At 34.7% G+C, this 23,945-nt stretch overlaps 1 protein-coding gene across 1 annotated transcript; it reads right to left on the bottom strand.

Annotated features, from left to right (window-relative positions):
• Positions 1-12,080: 12,080 nt before the first annotated feature.
• LOC119638147 (borealin-like) lies at positions 12,081-12,948 on the bottom strand. The gene is made up of 3 exons (XM_038034808.1): positions 12,801-12,948; positions 12,389-12,709; positions 12,081-12,343 (listed from the first exon to the last, which is right to left on the bottom strand). Exons 1-3 carry the CDS (start codon positions 12,946-12,948, stop codon positions 12,081-12,083), a joined length of 732 nt encoding a protein of 243 aa, XP_037890736.1.
• Between the last annotated feature and the right edge of the window lie 10,997 nt (positions 12,949-23,945).

The raw sequence follows: 23,945 nt of genomic DNA, 5'->3' as shown, positions 1-23,945 counted from the left end.
ATATATACTATATTTTTCTCATAAAAATTTTATGTTGAATCGGTTCACAATAATCGATATAAGGCGATTAACAAGCACTTGATACGATGTAAAACTTATATATAATAAATATTTTAAAATGAAATAAATCTGAGCGTATCGTAATTGACAATAAACAAATTTTAGTTTCTGGCTCTAGACTTACTCGAGTATGTAATGATAGCGGAGTTACGTGTGTAAAGCAAAGGTTCTTCATCGTTGTGTAGACTTGGCTCGATAGTATTATCTCATAATGCTTGATTTGATCAACAATCAAGTAGAATTTTCAATTACCTTAAATGAAGAGTTTATATAAATATATATATATATATATATATATATATTCCAGAAATTTACTTTGTTCCTCTCGAATTAGTCCCTTATTAATTATTTATACTTTAGATGGTGTATTTTCTCTGGAACAATTTTAAAGTATCCTTTTGAACCTGACCAGGGAATTTTATATAATATTTTATTAAAAAATACAGTCCTTTAATCGTACAATTAGTATGGGTTCATCTGATATTATATTTATGGAATCGGATGTGTGCTCTTTTAATTGCATTGTCTTATTCGGCTTAGAAAGGTGGCGAAATTCCCGAATTGTTGTTACGATACTTTCCATATTTTCAAAGGTTAATAAAAATTCTTTTACATGATTTGTATAAAAATTTCACGTTTTGAACGCCCTTTATTGAGACTCCTCTCAACAATTGTTTTCCACATTTCCTTTAGTATTAACAAGTAAAAACATATAGTCGGGCAAGGTCGATCATTAATTATCCTACCACATTGTTTAGCGCAATTCTCACTTATATTCTAGAACACAAAAATTATCTATCTATGTTTCTATATAAACCCATACTTTTCATAAGCGTATTTATTGGGGAGCGGGCCCAAAACGCAACCTAATATAGTCCAATTCTTTCATAGAGCGGCATCCAAAAATAGGCGTAGATGGTCCAAATTTTGTAGAGTTCATTCTTGTGTGAAGTTACTATAATATTATGGGTCAATTTCGATTGCGAGAGATTAGAACTTGGACTGTCTCTCTACAAAAGATCAACAAAAGATCAACTTTCGTGAAAATCCTTATTAGGGTAGGATCCAGAAAATAGGCCGACATGGTCCGAATTTGGTGTAGATAACTTTCTTCCTCTTTTTCGTATGATATGCAGTTTTCGATATACGAAAGGGGGTTCAAAAATTGCCCCCAGCCGGTCTAAAGTTTTCATACTTACTTTGGCAATTTTGCTGAGAAATTTTGAAAATTACAATTGTTTTCCATATAACGACTTTTCAGAATAGGGCACTATACGAAAAGCTGACGAATCCGAGTTATTTTTAGCAGGGTGCGATCTTGGGCCAAAACACGTCACTATACCAAGTTTCGTCGGAGTATCTCAAAAATTGTGACCAGTAGCTTTGACACACATTTACATAGACAGACATTAGGCGGACAGACGGACAGACAAACTTAGATCAATTCAGATAACGATTCTGAATCGGCCTTTATTATAAAAGGTGGGTCCATCTTAAGCTCTTCTGCGTATTGCATACGACCGCGCTAAGTTAATGTAACCCTGCACTACAAGTTGTGTATTAAATTTTAACTATAATTATCGTTGTCTTTGTTGTTTTTTCCAAAAAGGATTTGTTCCACTTTCAATATTAAACAGCTCATGTGAATATAGAGCTTTCATTAATACTTCACTATTGTTTCATTCTTCATTCTTTTTGCTTTCTTTTCTTTTTTGTTTTGCCCAAATTCAGGTGCGCCAGCTTATCTGCGGTTTTTGCTGCTATTTTACGTTACGTACGCAAACTTGTGAATGGATTGCATTCATTTTCATTTATCTTTTGCATTCCTTTTTAGTTTATTTTCAAGAAAAAGGCAGAAAGGTTTGCCAGGAAGCGAGAGATAGGGAAAAGGAAAGAATGCCTGCAAGGGTTTCGCGCTGAATAGTTTGTTAGACATGCTTCCGCATTGCTTGTACGAGTGATATGTGCAAAGAATTTCAAGTATAATTAAAACTTGATAGAAAAAAAATTATTAAAGAGAAAGAAAAATAACCTAATAATGAATGAAAAGTAGAAATGAAAATAAAAGAAAACCAGTAAGAAAATTATATTCATTCGTGACCGAATCTTTTGCACCCGTCACCGTGACACCAAACAAAGGAAAAGAATTAAATTCTCATACTCAACAATATTGGGTAAGCGCGGCCGATTGTTTCTCTTGTCACAATAAAAGAGCAGATCTATATGGTGTATGTAACACCACAAGAAAAAAAGCAAGGAAAGCAAAGAAGTTTACAGTTTTTGTTATACGGACGTATGGACGGTGCAGGCGCGTTCTTTGAAAAATGTGGGTCATTTTGAAACTCTTTTGAAATTTTGTAAGTAATATCTCCATTTTTGGCGAACGGCAGATTGTTTACCACAAATACTACTCAGTTGCATAGGCGGACAGACAGAGAACATATGAGATCATATGAACGCGCTTAGCTGCATTTGTAATTTGAAACTGGTTAAGAATTTATATACTTGCTGGAGTTGCACAGACGGACAGATGGACGGACCGACATGCTTAGATGCATTCCGAATTAGAAACTGGCCAAGAGTTTGTATGCTTTAGAACTTTGCTTCTGTGTTTTATGACAGTTTCGAAAAAAAATTGCAATTTTGACTCCCTATAAAATTAAGTTGGCGTGGATGATTTTGCTGAAGCACTACAGTATCGCCCACTGAATACACCGCCAAACTGCTGTAGTCTATGGGTAAGGAGAAAAAATTTATTTTTTATTCCTTTTGAAAAATAGAGGCCTCCTTACTTTACATAGTATTGCAGGAGGGTCCTTCCATCGATTTCGCTCATTTTCAATACCAATCCGCAAATTTGAAGTGGTCAGCTTCATGTTTGCGGCCAATAGAATCTTTAAAACAGACATTACACAGACGGACGGACGGACAGTCAGACGGACATCCTTCAATCCGTTCAGAATTGGAATCTGACCAAGTATACATATATACTTTGTTGGGTCTCTGAAGCTTCCTTGTGGGTGTTGCAAACATTCTGGCAAAATGAGTATACCGTTCATCTTTTTTGTAATCTTCTTTCGTTACATCCAGGGGTAATGTGAGGAGGATGCGGCGTAATATTTATTACACAAATAAAACATGACTTGAATAAATTTTTGAAAATCATTACTTAATGCAAGCGAAAATTTTTCGAAATTAGTTTCGTAAAAGTGAACGAAAGGAGCAAAAATAAATGCTTGTAAAGCTGGTAAGTATTTCATTATAAGAAAAAAAGAATTATTTAAGTAAATTATTTATATTTTTACGAGTGTTATTTATGATCCTTTGAAAATCATTATACGGTTCTTTAACATAAATCTTGTTTGTGTTTAATTTGTAATGTATTGAATGATTTGAATGTTTTCCTACCTATTATTTGCGGGAGCGTATTGATTTTGTCAAAACGTTTGCAACATTTCGAAGGAAGCTTCGGACAGAATCCAAAAAATGTATACGCTCTTGATTAGAATCAAACTTTAAACTGACTTAAGCATATCCGTCTATCCCTCTATTCGTCTGTCTGTCTGTCTGTCTGTCTGTCTGCCTATCTGGCTGTGTAATAGCTTAATTTGTCCTGACCGCAAATATGAAGTTACCAGCTCCTAAGCTTGGCGGAAACATTGAAAATTCTTGCCCGCAGTTTGTTTCAAGTTACCAATTGTCTCTCTGTTTGTCGTCCTGTTCGGTTGGGTAGTGCTTGTAGCAGACAACATTTTTACACTATGTCATAAATGAGGTTGATAAAGCGAAAGTTTGCTTAGCTACTGTGGCCAAACCATGCCCTGCCAAAAAATGCGACTAATACGGTGTGAATCCTCTATTAATAGCCCTTCAAACGATGTGCAGGTTATATTAAGTTTTGCTCGGAGCAAACTATTCACTATGTGCTAGGTGTGCTAGGAATACGTAATGTCCTCGCAATTAAACTTAGCGGAAGTGGATGTCCATGATTATTGTTTGTTTAAATTTATGTTCTTCGAATATATTCAATTTATGGAACTTGTCTGTACAATTTATAAGAAATTTTAATTGCTTGGCACTTCATTTAACAGAAACGTCAACAATCAAAAAAACAAAATCTTTTGTACACTGCATGTTTATCTTGAGTTACACATATAAATACGTATCGACGGCAGCAAGTTGCAGTGCCAATGCATTGCCACTTTCATCACAAATGACATAGAATTCTGACGCGAAGGTTCAAAAATAAGAAAATTGTGGAATTATAGTCGGCCAAAGAGTTCCATTAAGCACTCTACACCATTTCGCGCTAATACAAAATGAAGTTCAAAAATTTAATGAAAATTAAGGATTTTATTAACCATTTGCTATTTCTTGAAGAGGTCTTCTTTGAGAAGGCGGGAAAGTCCAAAACGCGAATCGAGATATTCCAAATTTATTGTAGTAAAATATTCTTTTACACAGAACGTATTACTCTGTAGCTGCTTTCATCATAAAAAGTCAGAAATTATACCTTACTTTATATGGGAATTCTTAAATTTTAAAGGGACCCAAATTTAGAGCTAACGTGATCCAAATTTAGTAAAATTCCTATTAATCTTCAGCAATTTTTCTGATAAAAGTACTAAAGACTAAGCTTTGTTGTCATGTAAGCGTTGCTTTTCATAAGAACTCCCATGTGAGAGTGTCTGACACATGGTCCTATCAATAATTTCAACGCAAGTATAAACAGAGAGATCTTTAGACAAACATTTCAATACTGTAAAGTATCAGAAATTAATCTTTGCTTTCTTACAAGCTTTCCTTTCCATAAGATCTCCTACGTGTGAGAACATCTGAGACTTGATCCTAACAGTAATTTCAATGCAAGTATAGACAGAGAGACCTTCTCGCAAATATATAGATATAGTTAAGCTAATTCGGTTGGCCAAATATATAACTTATAAGGCTTCCGGTATCTATTTTTTTATATGAGAAGGAAAACTTGACCCTTTTGCGAACTTATAGCATCCTATAATACGTCAATATATTATAAATATAATACATATGTATAAGGTGGTGGGACCTGAGAGTGAGGCTATACCCAATCGGCAAATGTTATGCCACTCGCTATGACTACTATCACGCATACTGCACCATGATAAGAATATTTGCTAATCGCTCATTATTCATCAAGATTGCTCCCTTCAAGGGTGAGGTCATTGTTTCAAAGCATCTATAACATGTCAATGTCTTTCTTATCGGACAATTTTTCTCGACAACTCAAGCTCTGAAGTATTTATCAGTCTTGTCTCCTTCAAGAATAATGCAATCATTTCAAATTTTCTTTAATCTCTTAATAGCTTTTTTATAGAATGGCTTAGGTTATGGTCTTCTCATTGGTTCAAATCTTTTTCCCGCGACTCTCCTGTCGAGATTTACAAAATTGTTACTTGGGAACAACGTTAGATAATACAATTTTCAATTCATATAACCTTGCATTTTTGCGATTGTAATCATGAACGTGTGACACAGTGACTTTTTGCTTCAGTCTTCTTAAACGCAATTGAAGAAAGAAACTGTGAGAGAAGCTCTGTGAGGCTTGGAATTTACTAAAAGTACTATCGAGTTTTTGTTAGACCTGAACGGTATATAAAAATTAAAGACCGAGTTGATCGATATAACCTTCTCGGCGAGAGAGAAAGAAGAGATAAGGGTCATCGAGTTGCTAATAAATAATAGGCAAAATGTGAAAACGAATATGTAAAATAGAAAGTTTCGGAACTCCAAGGAATACAGTAAATTAAATTAAACTATGATGAAAATTCGCATTCCAAAAAAAACAAAGCATTTTTCAACCTTAGTCTGTTGGTGTTTTATTAATTTGGGACCAGTAGGACAAACGCGCAACGCATCAACTACAGAAAATAATAAGTGACGTTGAAAACATAAGTGAAAGAAATGCTTGACAAAATTTTCCAACATCCGACTGACACTACCGATAAGGATGATGCGGATGATATACGCATTTATGTATAAACGTAGAATGCTGCAAGCACTCTCTATTTATGTTTCGTCGTTTATCTTTTCATAATTTGCTATTGGTAGGCGTTCAAAATTTTTAAGGCATTGATGCCAGTCATAGTGTTTGCATTAAAGAAGGAAGCAGAAAAGCAAAACAAGCATGAACATTGTAGTCGGGCAAGATTTACAGTTAGATACTCTACACTAGTTCACTCGTTTTGGTAATAATACCTCAAATATTATACATTATTTTAATGAAAAGAAAGCTTTCTTTCCCGGGGTATTAGAGGAAGTCCAAAATATAACATGACGTGATCGAAATTTACAAAACGTAATTTACTTCCCAAATATTTTATTATTTTTCAGTTTCTGTCAGAGAAAACTAGAGACTAGACTGTCTCTCTATATAGAGGCTTGCTTTTCATGATAACTCTTGTATATGTTCAAGTCTAAATAATAGACCAATGGAATCCAAATTCTTTGTCTTTATATTTTTTCCTCAACCACTGATATGAGCTGATTTCCCTCATAAAATATTAAAAATTAAAACTCTCTCTGAATAGTTTACTATTCATGAAAAACCCCAACATGGAATGGGGTCTAAGAAATGGATCACTGTGATTCAAATTTGATCTACTTAAGTTTTATGCCGAATTAGTCTTATGAACAAACTTTTATCGTAAAACATGGACCCTTTTTGCATTTTATAAAGGTTTACAGTTGCTGAGACGGCCTACATATTGTGATTTCCAAAAAAATAAACCGACATGGTCCAAATTGGGAATGATCGATTTGCTCTTATGAAGTAATTTTCAAAAAAAAATATTGAAAATTGGACCGTTTTACCATGTAAAAATTCCGGTTTCGTAGGAATCGCTATATCAGAGGGGGTTCAAAAAATTGCCTTAGCCGATCCACATTTTGCTTACGAACTTACAACAACGAAATGGTGCTACAGCGCAAATTTTGTAGAAAATTTTTCAAAATGCCGTTTTCTTCCATAAAGCGACTTGTCTGAATAAGGCTTTATGTTGGAAGTGGGCGGAAAAGTGGACCTATCCATTTCAATATCGTTTTAATCGGGTCAACCCACGTTAATGTACCAAATTCCATCAAAATATCTTGAAAGTTGCGACCTGCATGTTGAATGCGAACTTGTACGGACGAACGTACAGACAAACAGACAAGCTTAGATTGATTCAGTAAATGAATCTGAATCGATGGGTGTAACAAAACATTGGGTTCGCCTTAAGCCCTTCTGCAATAATGTTTCAATTATTCTCGTGATTCTCATAAAAGACTGAAAGTCCTGCCTTAGCTCGGTTCGTTATAAAAAACCCTGATAAGATAAGAGATAATGTATTTTCCTAAAAATTTCGTTTATTCAGAAATTCATTCAGTCATATGGATTTCAAAGAAGTTACCATGTAGCAATTCACAAGCATTCACAGCAATTGCACTACGATGTATCTTTAACTCACCTTTGAACTCAAATTTTTTGTTTCATACCGTTTTTCCGAAAAATATGTTTCTCTGTAGCTCCTTCGGACATATTTATGACTTTAACATTAAATTTACAGCAGTCATTAATTTGATGGGTTTGTGAAAGATTTCAAACTCGAAAATTCTGCCTAAAGAAGGATATATCTTCGGATGTTATATATCTGCTCTTTTTTCCTCGGACACAACCACTTTGCTATTTCTATATGTGGTACAACTATTTTCATTTAAATCCGTCGTAAGAAGCAATTAGAATTTAAACTTCGACTGCACAACTCCTCGTTACACATTTTCATTTGTCTCGTTTGTTCTTCTATTAAAACTATTCCTTTCGTTAATTCGTTCTAATTCGGTCTAAAGTTAGCCGATGCATTTTTCTTTCTTTTTGTTCTTTGAACTGCTTGCGTCATTTTGAAAATGTTGTGTAAATTTTCAAAGGATGTCTTCATTTTCGCTAACGGAAGAAAGTTTACCATTTGGCCAGACAGACAGATGGGCAGACGAACAATTGAGCATGTTTGCTTAGCTGCGTTTCAAGTTTAAAATCGACCAAGAATTTATATATTTTATAGTGTTTTTGAAGCTTGTAAGGGTATTGAAAAAAAATTACATTTTCAAAGTCAATATTGGATAGGCGTGGTCAATTTGTTCCATTTTTCTATAGGTACTACAGCACTGCCCATAGAATATGCATTCAAATTTTTAACCATTTATCAGCTATGGGTAATGAGCAAAAAACCCAATTTTTTTCTTTGTTTGAAATACAGAGGTATTCTCAGTTTATGCGTTACTGTAGGTGTGTCCTTCAACCGATTTGGCCAATTTTCTATATCAATCTGCGTGCAAGGACTTCCAAACTTTGAAGTTGATAACTTTCGTTTTTCGGCTAAAAGAATGCTTACAACAAACATTACGCAGATGAAGGATAGACGGACATGCTTAAATCGATTGAGAATTTCATGCTGATCAAGAGTGTATATACACGCGGTGGAGTCTCTGAAGTTTCCTTCTGGACGTTGCAAACGTTTTGACAAAATGGATATACTGCTCATTATTCGGCGGTGGGTATAAAAATCACCCAAACCCATCCGATTTTATGGAATATGCAAATTTATATTTTTCCTCTTCTTTTTCAATCTTTTAAGGGGTAACGGTGATGGGTATAAAAGATTCGGACGCAACCGAATATAATTTTCTTACTTGTTACTCTTTAATATTTTCTGGTTATTTAATAGAAAGCTTTAAAAATTTTTTAAACATTCCTTTTTGTTGCCGGTACGTATTAAATCCGGGACGAACAGTCACTTGACCAGATAGACAAATTTTGTAAAATTCTTCTCTTAAATACGAGTTGTTGTCGTTGTTGTCGTTGATTCGCACTTACTTTATGGTCTTTTTCACCACAACTTGCAATATCTTGTTACTTTGTGTGTACGCGAAACTGTTTATGGTCTCGTACTGCATTATTTATGTGTTTGCATTTGTCTCGCGCCACTTACCGTACATGCTCTTTTCTGCATATGGGTTCGCGTGTTATCCCTTTGCTGGTATATACGCCATGACACACAGTCTTAATAATTCAAATATATATATATATATACGGACGTGCGGCGGAACAAAGCTACGTTTACAAGACGTAGTATGGTAAACTTTTATCTTATATTTGTTATATGTAAACATTTACTTAAACTTGTTCCATGAACGTAAGTTAATAAATTTAAATAAACGTTTCTACTGGAATGCACTATTATTACGTAATTGCATGTGCTTGCTTTAATCATGATTTTCAATTTAGGACTGGCTCGATATCAAATATATTATGTGTGGTTATGTATGGAATAATGCTCTTTTATCGAAATTCTGATCACTGAAACGAGGGACTGCGCAAACATGGAATAACTCATCGAGCAATTGATTTATTTGACGGAATGTTGAAACCACATGCCGTTTCCATCAATATCACCCAATTTGGGCAGAAAAAACTGGTTTATTCCACTAGACCCAGTAACGGTCATTGCTGGGCCTCCAGTTGCAATTTCGAAGAAGTACAGTTCAATGATACTTCCCGCAAGAAATGGTGACGCGTTGCGTATGCATTTGTTTTCTAATAATCCTGTGCGGATTCTCCGAATCCCAAATGCGGCCGTTTTGACAATTGACGAAGCCGTTGAGGCGAAAATGAGCTTCGTCGCAGCAAAATCATCCGCTTGAAAAATCAGCATTCACTTGTTGACGTTCAATAATCCAATCGACGAACTCACTTCGCTGTACACAATCATTAGGCTTCAGTTCCTGTGTTAATAGAACTTTATAAGCACGGACACGTAGATCGCAGGTGTACGCTGCAGACAGCTTCGTGAAATTTGCAATTGGCATGGCCACGACGATGCCAAATAAACGTTTGTGGACTTCCACAAATATTCTTACTTGCTGCTCCGATGTCAACATTTGCTATTGGATGGCCAGCGTATTTAGCATCACTAATTGATGCAAACTTCTTCTTAATTTTTCACTCACAATTTTTCACATTTTACTCTCTTCCCAGTTGGCGAAATTAAATCATATTCTGTATGAAATTTTCGAACTGTGGCCTCCAAACTTCCTTGAAATACTGCCCAACAATGAAAACGTCTTGCTCTTTCGTGCAATGCTCCATTTTTGACAACCCTTAATTGCCAGTCGCGAAACTCTTTATACCTTACACCACTTGTGGTACAGGTTATATTAGGTTAGTTCTGACGTATGTAACGCACAGATGGGGTAAAATAGATCCACCTTTTATTATACCGACGTATTTAGAATCATTTTCGCAATCTAAGCCTATCTGTCTTTCCGTCTGTCCGTCTGATCTGTGCCCATGTAAAATTGTGTTCATGCTGCACTTTGTAACTTTTGAAATATTTTGATGAAAGTTGGTACATACATGTACTTTGGCCCAAGGATGAACGCTATTAAAAATGGTTCGGAACGGTCTACTTTTTCGACCACTCTCCGTATAACGCCCTATTCGTTTTTTTTGGGCCCCAACAGATGTTGCCGCTGTCACAAATCACAAGCTCTTATATGAAGAGAAAATCTAATCTAATAATATCGGCGCTTTCCATGAAAATAATATGTGCTTTTTGGTGTATTATTACCAAGACGAGCGAATAACTGCACTCTGCGAAGACTTTTTAATACGGTCTCAATTTGCGATTAAAAATTTTAATTCCGATTTAGTTTCATTCTCTTCTTATACTCACACATGCCGGCATTTCTTCCGCCCTATTGTGAATGAAATGAATTGGCATTCAAATTTTATCGTTAACAGTGGGTATATTAGTAAGCCAATCGGGACTATTTTTAGATAAGACTGCATGTCTAACAGATTTTCCCATATTCGCAGGATCAAAAATTGTAGGTTGTCTTTCTCACTTTCTCATGGTGAGCATGTATGTAGGCACATGGCAACCCTTTTTAAATCAAGGAATGTCTTTACCAACCTTTGCGCTTCCTTCATTCGTTTTTACGGTTCTGGGAAGTCAGCAAAAATAGAGGACTAATACGACCCTTCTTTTGGTGGAGATAGGTGTATGCAAGACATTGCTGGTTCTAATGTTAAATTAATTATTATTAATATCATTATTAAAGGTCTGTTTATACTGTTTTCAAGCCTTCATTGCACCTTAAATCAATTTTCTCCTACAACCAATAATAATCTTTTGCTATTCACCGAGTATGCTACAAATGTGTTTTGCTCGTTTGCCCGTCGAATATTGATAAAACATTAAAGCCGTCTATTTGCATCTGCACTCCTTATATTGCAAAAAGATTCAACTTGATACATGACATAATGCATGTTTGAAAATTCTCGTTAGATTTGGATCAACCTATGTAAACTTCTCGTGTTAAAATTACTGCTCAGAGGACTTAAGAACTTTGCTCGTTACTGCGTATTTAAAAATTCCCGCTGGTTATTGCATATGTAACAATTCTCGTTAGCTTTTGATCAACTTATGTGGGCATTATTGCTCGGAGAACATAAGACCTTTGCTCATTTGAAAATTCTCATTACTTTTTGATCAACCTATGTAAACTTCTGCGTTGACATTACTGCTCAGAGGGCCCAAGAGCTTTGCTTATTATTGCATATTTGAAAATTCTTATTACTTTTTGATCAACTCATGTAGCGTTGCTGACATTACTGATCAAAAAACGTATCGATTTTACTTATTACTGTCATTTCGAATGACAAATTGCAGATGTGCTAAGCACATATAATTGACATGACTGGACATATTGCATTTGCTTTCAACTCTATTTTCATACCGAATGAATAAGTACGTGGCCCCTTGGTCTCAGTCTTCTCAATCTCATGTCAGTTACTAGAGATTTTCCAAATTTAAATTTTGGAAGAAATCCCTTCTGTTAAAAAGACAACACCTTGATAGGGTGTTTTTTTCTTACAACGTCTTCTTGTACATGTAATGCATTTATTTAGAATATAACGAGAAGACTAATACAAATCAAAATCGTTTCTATTTACTGATTTCGTCAGCCATATTGACTATTTTTTCAAGATTGCCATGTAATATACGTAATTCACTCAAGGTTTGAGGATCCAGGTCTTCCAAAATATCTGCTTGAACTTCATCAAGCTTTTTCGGACGCAGTGACACTACGCCGTCTTGTAGGGGTATATGGACATTCGCACCTTTATCCGGCAATACCTGAGCTATTATTGGGCTGCCATATTTCGACACAACCATTTCTCCTGGCTTAGGCCAACGCATGAAGGCTGCTGGCGGCGATACTGACTATCCTTGAGGGCATATTTCACGCTTACGTTCAGCACTATGAATTCGTATACGATTAGACAACATATTATTTCGGGCTCCATGCTTCATGGCAATTGAAATAGAGCATTCACCACAAGCTGAAAGACTTCGCATCGGGTATCTGACGTGAACTGAATTTAATGGTTTTGGTGTACGAAAAATATGCTTTTCTTCTTGTTGCGAAGCAGTACTCGATTTTGCTGAGGCTGCACTATCGAAACTGCATGGCCTAGAAGCGTCCTCTGTAAGATACCCTTCGTCGTTAACACTAACAAAATTATTGCTTTGCATTGCAATTACATGAACCGGTTCACGTAATGGGGTATCTTCTAAGGCATTTAAGTTTATTTTTAGAAGGTCACCCATTTTCATTTTCAAAAGCTTAGCGCTTGTTTCTTTGACGCATCAAATCTAGTTCACCGTCCCATTCAGCGACGGTAGTTTTTATATTATTGTCCATAGCAGCGAGATAAATATCAAATGTGTTTTTGAATTCACGTATTTTTTTATAACTATTTTCAGATTCGCGGTAGTGTTTTAAATTTCGCTTTACTTTAGTCCTCGGCATTTTTTCTCCTTTTGACTATTTTTTAATTCAATAACAAAATTTAACTACACAAGTTTTCCCGCCTACTTTAGTATTAAAAAAAATAGTTTTTTGTTCAAGTGTTTTTTATTGCCCTTTTTTACCTGAACCGAACGAATATTCATTTTAAAAAGGTAAAAGTTTGACCCTAAGATAATATATAAAAAATCTCACTATTACTAATAATAAAAGCTTCAAGTTGCACAACTACTTGTCTAAGACTGCTGCTGGACTAGGTTCACCTTTCATTTATAGTTTGAAAAATGCCCAATCGAAGGTTCTATAAGAAGCACCAATTATTTTTTATGGACCGAGTTTGACTATTACTTTTTGCTCGTTACTCGGAGAAGGCTCAAATTTTCCGCATTTACGTAACGAAACACTCAACTCTTAATGTGCAAAGAAAGCGGCCATGCCCACACAACGTTACAAGTAATTAAATTTTATTTTTTTCAATTTGTTGAGATTTTATGCTTATTACTAATTTGTACACTGGTGACGGCAAAAGGGGTTCATTCCAAAACGTATATGGTGAACATCGCCACATGGTGGATGAATTTTTTCTTAATAACACCAGCGATATGGGTAACAAATGAAAATACTTTGAGAATAGAAGGCGATAAAGTAATTATGTTGATTGCAAATTAATTATGATAGTTGTCTGGACATGGTGGATATATTCGTTTTTTTGAAAAGTAGCGTCAATATGCTTATCAAATAAAAGAGGTTGGATATTGGAATGCGAAAAGTTAAGTGAGTCTTAACATAAGAAAATTTTATTAAAAGTCACGCACATCATAAGGTAAGAAAAAAAATAGTAAAAAATGAATGAGCGAAAAGTAAAAAAACTTTAATGCGCAGCAATGAAGACGAAAGACATAAACAGATCATAAATGCCTTGACGAGTTGAAGAGTTTATAAGCGAAAAAATAAACAAGAAAACTATATTCGGGCGTGACCGAATCTTTTACACTCATCATCGTTATCGTAACAAAGTCAACAAAAGTAAAAGAATTCCCTCTGTAATGTGGAGTGGCCGCAGCTAAATTTTCTATTTTCCAAGTAAAAGTTTTTCTTGCAGGGGCGCGTGGGCATTGTGAGCGTGTCCTTGGAGAAGTTGAAGTCTTTTCCAAATTGTTTTGTAAAATTGTAGGCGATACCTACATATTCGCTAACGGCAGAATGTTTATCACAAATACTGCGCAGCTGTGCAGACAGACAAGTGGTCAGACAAACTGGCGGACATTTTTAGGTGCATTCAAAATTTGAAACTGGCGAAGAATTTATTAACTCTACGATTTTTGAAGCTTGTCTCTGCGCTTTTAATACACTATCGAAATGAGTAGGCGTGATCAATTTTTCGTATGCTCGTATAGATGCTACAGCCTCGTCCATAGAGTGTACGTTCAAACTTTTTTACATTTATATGCTATAAGTTACGAGTAATGAGCAAAAAATCATTTTTTTAATCCTTCTGGAAAACAAAGGTATTGTCAATTTATTTGATCCTGTGAGCGTATCTTTTCACCGATTTGATCCATTTTTCATATCAACTTATGTGCAAAAACTTTCAACATTTCTCCAAGTTTAAAGTCGATAGCTTTATTTTTGTGACTAAGAGAATGCTTGTTATAGACATTTTCATAGACGGGCAAACCAGGCAGATTAACAGACGGACATGCTTAAATCGGTTTATAATGCGGTGCTGATCAAGAGTGTGTACACTTTGAGGTGTCTCTGATATTTCTTTCGGGACGTTACAAACAGTTTGACAAAGCGAATATACCTCACATCGTTCGGTGATGGGTATAAAAATTAGTTTATGACAACGGCTTAGTGAAGTCTAAAGGTTATTCACATAGGAACATGTAAGAACATTATAGTCGGGCAAGATCGATCTTTACCTACCCTAAGCTACATTATTTACCACAATTCTTATTTTTATTAAAGAATAAAAAAATTATATGTTTTTCCTATATAAACGCAAATTTACATGCACATAAATCAGACAGACAGACGGGAAGACAGGCTTAGATTAATGCAGATAATGATTCTGAATCGATCGGCATAATAAAAGTTGGATACACCTTAAGCCCTTCTTCGCGCTACATACGTTCACACTAAGTTAATATCCTGTACCACAAGTAGTATAAAGTATAAATATATAAAGATAATCAACATCATGTGTTTATGGAGTGAATATTTACTTTCTAAACGTAAACAAGAATTTTCAATTACATTAAAATAAGAAAGTTTGAAACCGATTTGGAAAAAGAAAACTCTTAGTAAACACATTTATCCATCACTACAATATTTACTATGCATACCATTTTCTAGACAAGTTTTCAGTACAATACTATACAATGCATATTTATACCCTACACCTATTGTGGTACAGGGAATATTAAGCTAGTGCGGACGTATGCAACACGCAGAAGAGCTTAAAATAGACCCACCGATCGATTCAGAGTCATTTTCAAAATCGATCTAAGCCTGTTTGTCTACCAGTGTGTCCGTCCGATGTCTTTTCATGTAAAAGTTGTGTTCAAGCTACAGATTGCAATTTTTGAGGCATTTTGATGAAATTCGTTACACTGGCCTATTTTCACCCAAAGACGACTGCTTTGAAAATGGTTTCATTCGGTCCACTTTTTCGATCACTCCCCAAATAACGCCCTATTTTAAAGTGTTTATATGAGAAAAAATTGCAATTTTCAAAATTTCTCAACAAAAGTGGCTAAGTAGTAGTATTTGGGCATTCTAAATTTGTATGGAAACTCTAGACAGGCTGTGGCAGTTTTCTGAACCCTGGCTCATATAACGAGACCCGAAGTTCAGAGGACAAAAAGGTGCAATTTTCAATGCCTCATGAAGAAAATTATATCATAATAGTAATTTAACATAAAAAAATTAACTGAGCCAAGTGTGGACTATCTCGGTCTAGTTTTTAGATCTTATTCTAATAAGGATTTTCACGAAAATTGGCCCTTTGTAGAGCAGAAAAGTCTAAGCTGTAATACGTGGTGATCGAAATTGGCCCATAATATTATACTAGTTTCATAAAAAAAATTAGCTTTACTATATTTGGAACATCTACGCCTATTTTTGGATCTTGCTCTACGTAAGGATTAAACTTATTCTACGTTAGGTTGCACAATGCTTCTCCATAAATACGCACTTGAAAAATTTGAATTTATGTGAAAACAAGATGTATTATTATTATTATTGTTAATATTATTATTATTAATTTCGCCAGAGAAATAAATTCTAAGATTAAACTATTAACGCAGTAGCATTGTAAGGCTATTGTCTTTTATTGAAAACTCTACCGCACTTGAGATTCGAACCCACGACCATCGTGTTGCTAGTCGAGATTCCTCGCCTTCGGCCACTCAGGCGGAAATAAGAATTATGTTAGACAATGTGGTGTAGGGCATGTAAAAGTCGGCCTTGCCCAACTACAATATTCTCACTTGTTTTATTTTGTTTCTCTTTTCTCTATCTTTCCCTTTCTTTTTTTTCTTTTTTAGTAAAGAAACTTTTGTTACACAATTTGAAAATTTCTTATCATTTTTAAACAAGTGATGAAAGACAGCTTTTACATGTTAAAGTTTACTAATTTTTTTCTGCCCTCTGTAGCATTTGAGATAAGGTGCATGCGTTCTTGCTCAATGTAATATTCTATATAAGTCACTTGTAGGAAAGCAATCAAATATCATCTACCGAAAAAGCGTTCATATCTTGCGATAAATCAATAACGACAAGAGGAAATTGGCCTCAGCTCCTAATAATTCACAAATTGATTGAAAACGCTGATGAGCGTATCTTCTTATATTTGGTGATGGGTAATATAATAAGCGCTTGCATTAAGTTTAATCACTTTTTCACAAAGAAAAAAGTTGTTCTTTAAAAAGTTTGGAAGTATTTTCATTTTTACCACAGGCGTTACACAATTGAGCAGACTAGCAGGTGGACAGATGTGTGAACATCTGTGCGAATTGGAACTATCTAGGAATTTATATGCGTTATGGGGCTTTTGCGCGTTATGAAGGTATTGAAAAAAAAAAACTAAATTTTTATACATGAAAATATTAAATAGTCGATGTTTATTTTTTCCATTTTTGTAGAGGTATCACAACTTCGCCCATGGAACGTGTGTCCGAAATTTTGTAAATTGAACTGCTATAGTTTATAAATAACGAGCAAAAAGGCAATTTTTTGTTATTGTTGAAAAAAGGAGGTTTTCTCAGTTTAGGTGGCACCATGGGCTTGTCCTTGGAGCGATTTGCCTCATTTTCCATACCAACCTATGTGCAAGAACTTCCAATGTTTCTGCTAAATTTAAAGTCGCTAGCTTCATTTTTGCGGCCAAGAGAATGTCACCATAGACGGACGGGCGCAGAGACGGACAACCAGTCAGCCCATCCGGCTATGTAATATTGGGTCGAGTTATTATGGTGTTCTCTAACTACAGCCGTTTTCCGTTTGATAATCGACTCTATTGTATCACTTATTGTTGTTAGCATTCCATGATGAAGGCTTCTCTATGCCTGGGTAGCTGTAAATGTATTTAAACAAACTAACCTCCACAAACGAAGCCACTATTTGCATTTTGTTTTTTTTTCTAACGGCTTTCCGACCTGAAAAAAACACAAATAGACATTTACGATATTTTATCGTAGTGTCCCTTTCGCAATCCAACGCAATAAGACAGTTTTTTTGGAGAATCGAATAGAAAAATAATGGTTCCTGCGTTTGATGCATTTTTGGCACATAATGCGTTCTATTCAAAGTTCAATGAGACTAATATGTAGGCAGCCAGATGGATAGACGGACAGACGAACATGCTGGTGCTGATCAAGAATACATTCACTTTGTGGGGTCTCCGAAGCTTCCTTCTAGGCATTACAGACGTTTTGACAAAATGAATATACCTCTGATCCCGCAGTGATGGGTATAAAAACAAGCTCCCGTTTGGAAAAGAAAATTAATTTTAATAAAGTAATATATTGAATTTATATTACATTTTGTAGCTGATTTAAGGATCTTCAAAGGATTAATTGGCCCGAAAATCATACTCCTAATAAAGGAACAGTTTAGGAAATTACTAAGAATGTGCTTTGAGCTAAGAGTTCGTCCACAATTGCCGATTGGAAAGAAAGACTTCGATGCATTGGTGCATTGCATTTTCAATAATCGAATTTTTTATCCCGTTATCCATATTGAAACAAGTGATAACATTATAGCGGGCCTAAGACGGCTATTAAATAGCCGACACCATATTGCCTAACACAATTCTTATTTTTGCCATAGAACACAAAAATTATACCTTGCTTCTGTATATCTTTGCAAACAAAGTCTTACTTTCTGAAAGAATGCTTTACCTCAAAGGTTCAAAAGTTGAGGTACGGATTTCAAGTTCAATTATTTCAGCTAAATCTTATATAAATCTACTATTATATGTCATTTTTCATCACAATATATTAAAATTTGGACTTTTCTGCTCTATAAATGATCAATTTTCGTAATTTTTATTTTTGGTGGAAGTAGAAAAATAAGCCAAGATGATCCGAACTTGGTAGAGTTAATTTTTTTTATCTTATATTACACAAATTGAGACCTTTTTGTCATAATCTTCTTATCTGAGAAAAGTTTCAAAAATTGCCCGAGCCGGTCCAAAATTTTCATATCAATTTATAATGCCGAAATGCTATTAGCCACTTTTGTTGAGAAATTTTTAAAGTTCAAATTTTTTTCCATATAACGACTTCTCAAAGTAGAGTCTTATATGAAGATGGAAAGTGGACCGATCCAAACCATTTTCAATAGTAGTTGTCTTTAGATGAACGCAGGTCAGTGTACCAAATTTCATAAAAGTGTGTCAAAAATTGCGACATGTAGCTTGAACACTAATTTATATGAACAGACATTAGACGGATTGGATTGACAAGCTTAAATCGATTCAGAATTATTTTCTGAATATTCATATATATACGTAATAACGAACGCTAAGTCTACCTTAAGTCCTTCTGGGTTTTATATACGGCAGCAAAATATACGCTGTATCACATGTGGTATATAATTAGTCAAAAGAAATAAATTCCAATTAAGAGGAGAAATCTTAAAACTGCAGAATATGTTATTTCAAATTCATATGAAGTAAAAGATGATTAAAATGGCTCTTAAAGGCATGACTTTTCATTTCGTCTCTATTCACTATAGGGAAACCAATCCTACATGTTAGCCGATAACCTTAGAATACAACAAAATTTAAGGACTATGCCCAGAGAGTTTCTCCTTCATTTTGAAATGGGCGCATCACATGGCATAAACATTTTTTATATTAAAGGATACCCCGGTACCATGGCCATCTAAGCATTCTACATCCTTCTCAGTCCAGGAATATAATTCAATTAGTTTTTAGTCCCAACGCGCTTTATCGTGTATGTTTTTAAAAAAATATATTCAGTCAAACCAAATTCTTCTCCACATTTAGTAGACTCGGGACGAAATAATCGTACATTTATTCGCTTTAGCGGACTTTTGTCCGTATTCAGTAAAACTGATTGTCTCTGACACGCGAGTCGCCAATACTTCCCGTTTCTTCATTGCCAAATTAAGGATTGCCTCGAAAAATCTTTTCTGTAGACTCATCAGGAGGTCCGGGAAATGGTGCCACTAAGCTATACCCATTATTGAGCGTTGTACCCAACGTGAGGATTTCATCGAGTTCTATTTTTTAGAGCAGTTCAGTGCTCTTCTCTGACTGTGTGAAAAGGCACTTGCTCCGGTTCACCATCTTACTTATCCTTTTCTATCCATTGTAACATCAGGAGTCCAACTGGTTATAATGGTACCAGGCTTCAGTAGCAGACTTGATTTGCAGCGTATGTCTTTACCTTCAAGTTGATGCAAAGAATGCAAAATGGTGAGACGCTGGAGCTCAATACACTCATAACCAGTTGAAGTCCAGATTTTACAATGAATCCAAACTGTAGGTAAGATGGCGTAGCGTAACAACTGGAGAGGAGAAGCCTTGTCGTACAGGGTCATATGAGCACAAAATAAAATATGTTGATACCATTTCATAAAGATCTCATGTCGGTTACATCCCGTTCAATGTATTTATGACATATCCCAGTCTTTCTGATGAGTCAAGAGAACATACGTATTCTAGGGCATAGAAATTTCCCTTCTTATAACTCTTGTAAAGAGATGGTTTGACAATTCAACCAAATTCAAATTGCTGAGCTGAAAATTGCAGAGCTGAAAATAGATGAATAAAGGAACCCGATTTTTTTCAAATGTCAGGAACTCAACTGCTTTAAGATAAAAACAAAATTGAAATAAAAAAATTTCGAAGAAACGAAATTATTCTGATTGAGTAGGAATGATATGTAACTCCGTTGTACTTATTGTACATAGTAAGCGTTCGAACGACTATAGTAGCATTGATAAAAAAAAAAAAGCGAACACATATCGAAGACTTATAATATGACCGGTAAAGAGACCGGTAAGAGAGAGTTTGGATGCAAAAGATTTAGCGGTTGTTGTATCGTTTGCGAATAAAATGGCAAAGTCCTTTAAATAAAGGTAAGGGCAGTAAGTGAGCACTTTGTGAGGATGTTGCTCAGGCTGTGAAATAAAATGCGATTACCATAAGCATTCGTCACCTGCTTTTGTAAACACCGTGTTCCTTTTGGATATGGTTCATTGTGTTGGATTAAGTTTATATATATATATATTTTGTAAAATTTTATTTTCTCACAAGATTACTCCTTGTCAAGATCCACGTGGTCCAAATTCGGTGAGGTTGATTTCTATGTCAACAGTTATATGAGAGACGGTATGCACGGTATATAATAGACCGACCCGAACTATTTTCAATAATGCTTGTCAGTGTACCAAATTTCATCAAAAGATCTGAAAAATTGTTACCTGCAGCTTGAGCACAATATTAAATGGACAGACAGACAAACGTCCAAACGGATCGATTGTGAAAGTGAATCTGAGTTGATTGATAAAACGGGGGCCTGTCTTTATCGCTTTTGCGTTTTACATACGTCTGCAGAAATCTAACACACTCTGTATATATATGAAAATCGAAGTTAAAAAATTTATTAAAAGTTTATTTAGAAGATATTAGTGACCAATTAGACATCTATTTTTTTTATTTTATATTATATTAAGTGTTGGAAGCTGACAAGTCTCTTTTTAAAGTTTATAATAATTTAAATATCACATATATATATCATTTAAACTTTTATTTACCAAACACTGCGCGGTTCTTCACTTTAAATTGCCATCACTTCTTTGGAGTGGCCTTATTTTGATATGGTGACATCGTGCATAGGGAATTGGGTAAAAAAATAGTGGCAACATCAAATGAGCGAGCAAACTGTAGATTTATTTACTCAGTTTCAATATACCGCTGACCCGTGACCGGTGTACGCGTGATCGTTGTTAGGGAAAGTCTCTGTTCAAAGAAAGTATATTTGTTATGAGTAAAACTTAAATAAATTACAAGAATTTCATTTCACAGTCTAATGAGAAGAAATTAAAAGTTACGTGCAAAAAAAAAACCCTTCTTTAATACAGTTACATATAAATAAAAATACATTTTGTTGCTTATTTCTGATTTTCATCCATGATTCGTAAATGATAACAACGAAAGCAAAGGCATATGTCTACATGAAGCGCTGCACACAATGATTGCGTTATGCGTTTTACGTGGGGCTTAACGTTTGTTGACATAAACTTTAACGAAGAAAAGAAAAATTTCTTTAAAAGTGACTTTTTAAAGTAAAGCGAAAAAGAAGTGTTTTTTTTTAAATTAAAAGAAGAATTTTAATTATTCCTGGTATCTTAACAGTATTTTTAATAATATAGTATTTAGTAGTAGTCTAGTTTAATTTATAAAGAAACATTTGAGCGATAAAAGAAGACTGATAGCCTGAACTTAATCTTGCTACAATGACCATGATAATAAAACGGGAGGTGGGGGACTATCCCAAACACAGATGGTTACGCCCACTACATCGGTTAATCGGATCATTACTACTAAAAATTTTTTTCTTCAAGCTTTTGAACCTCGAGATTATTTAGCTGCTAACAAAGCGTGCTTTCTGCAGACTTTGCCTCACTTTGCACTTTTTAGTTAACAGTTATCAAAGATTTGAATTTAACCATTTGCAAATTTGTTATGCTATACGTACTACACACTTCCTCCGATATAACTTCCTAAACTTTTTCTTATTGCGGAATCCTGGCAAGGTGTTATTATCTTCTTCTTCTGTTATTCAACAAATTAACAAATGAAAACTTCCTGGGATGTCTAAAAAAGGCCCAATGTGCTCTTTTCTTACTTGCTCTTATTTAATATATGCCGTATTCATTAATTGCTCTCCTAATTTTATTTGCTTTTTTCTCTGCAAATGAATTTATTACGCAAATCATTGTAATTTTGTTTTAATACAAGCAATTTAATCAAATTTTCTCAATTTAATTTCATTTCTCACTGTTACAATCAAATTTTGGTAAATGCAGAGAACCGCTGCAAACTCTATAATACTAACTGTATTTGTTTTCACGAAAATACATCCCTGTCTTGTTTGTCGAAAGCCGCGCACGCATAAATTTTAAAAAAGTTTCACGCATAACACAAAGCAAGCAATATCTTCATCAACATTTAAATACAAAAACAATCAATTTTATTTATTATTTGGACAGTTCGTGTGTCACGCATAACGCAATCATTGTGTGCAGCACTTAAAGCAAGCAAAATGAATATAAATCTGCAGACACGCGTGTACATTCTCTCTTTGTTGGGAAATCGTCTCTTTAACATAAGAGATCTTTACACGAGACTCGTTTCAGTTAAGAGAAAATATAACTAAATTAAAATATAATTTTACTTCATGGAAATGTTTAATAATAGTTTTTATGACTTTTTTATGGTTCTCATATAACTTATTCAAATTAGTGTAGATATCATTTTTCCAATTCTTGACTAAAACAAGTTCTAATATATGACATCAAGAACTCTAGTCTTTAATGCAAATCTGATGATTTACAAATCCTTGAACTAACGTGCACGTAAATTGCAGTAAATTCATTTAAGGATTGGATAATATGTGCGCGATGTTGCAGCATCTGCATAAGAATGAAAAAACTTGACTACGCCCACCCAATATTTTAATACATCAAAATTTAATTATTATTTTTTCAATACTTTTATAGGACGCAGAAACTACCGAAACATGCCCGTCTGTTCATCAGTCCAACTGTCCGTCTGTCCAACTGTGTAGCATCTGCGGTAAAGATTCTTCCGTTCGAAAAAATGAAGACTCTGGCTACAAATTTGCAAAACAATTTGGACTTAAACTTTTTCAAGGACACGCCTACGCTGCCTAAAAGGTTAGGCGACAAAAACTTTTATTTCGAAAATGAGAAAAATTAGCCTCGTCTACTCCATGTTATAGAGCATGAAAATTTATTTCCTTTACTTTTTTGTGTTCTTTAGCATGAATTAGTATGAATTTTTTGGTATTTTTAAGAGCTCGAACCAGATAAGTCTTTTGGTTCAGAGATTACATATTACAATGTTCGTCTTTTGTGAAGAAGTATATCTGAAAATTGGTCACCCGCAGTTTGTCCTAATCCTTCTTCTCTACTCTTGTTAATTGACTTGTTAGGGTAAATTTCCATTGATCACACATATGCCCTTCACATGAGCATAATCTAAATAATTTGATCTCGTATTTATGTGCTTTATTCGGTGTATATTTTTCAAGGATGTGTCGTCCACGCCATGAAATCAAAGCTTCATCAATGGCAATATTTTTCTCAGCCGTGAATGTTCCTTCCTGAAGTTTTTTGAAAAGTCGAGATATTTTTCTAGGTCGATTTTCAGGGCCGGTAGACATATTATCAGCAAAATTAAAGTTACTTGATAATAATTCCAATTTGTTTCCCGATAT

Source organism: Glossina fuscipes, unplaced genomic scaffold, assembly GCF_014805625.2.
Source record: "Glossina fuscipes isolate IAEA_lab_2018 unplaced genomic scaffold, Yale_Gfus_2 73, whole genome shotgun sequence".
Lineage (NCBI taxonomy): Eukaryota > Metazoa > Arthropoda > Insecta > Diptera > Glossinidae > Glossina > Glossina fuscipes.
This window is presented reverse-complemented; position numbering and strand designations above follow the sequence as displayed.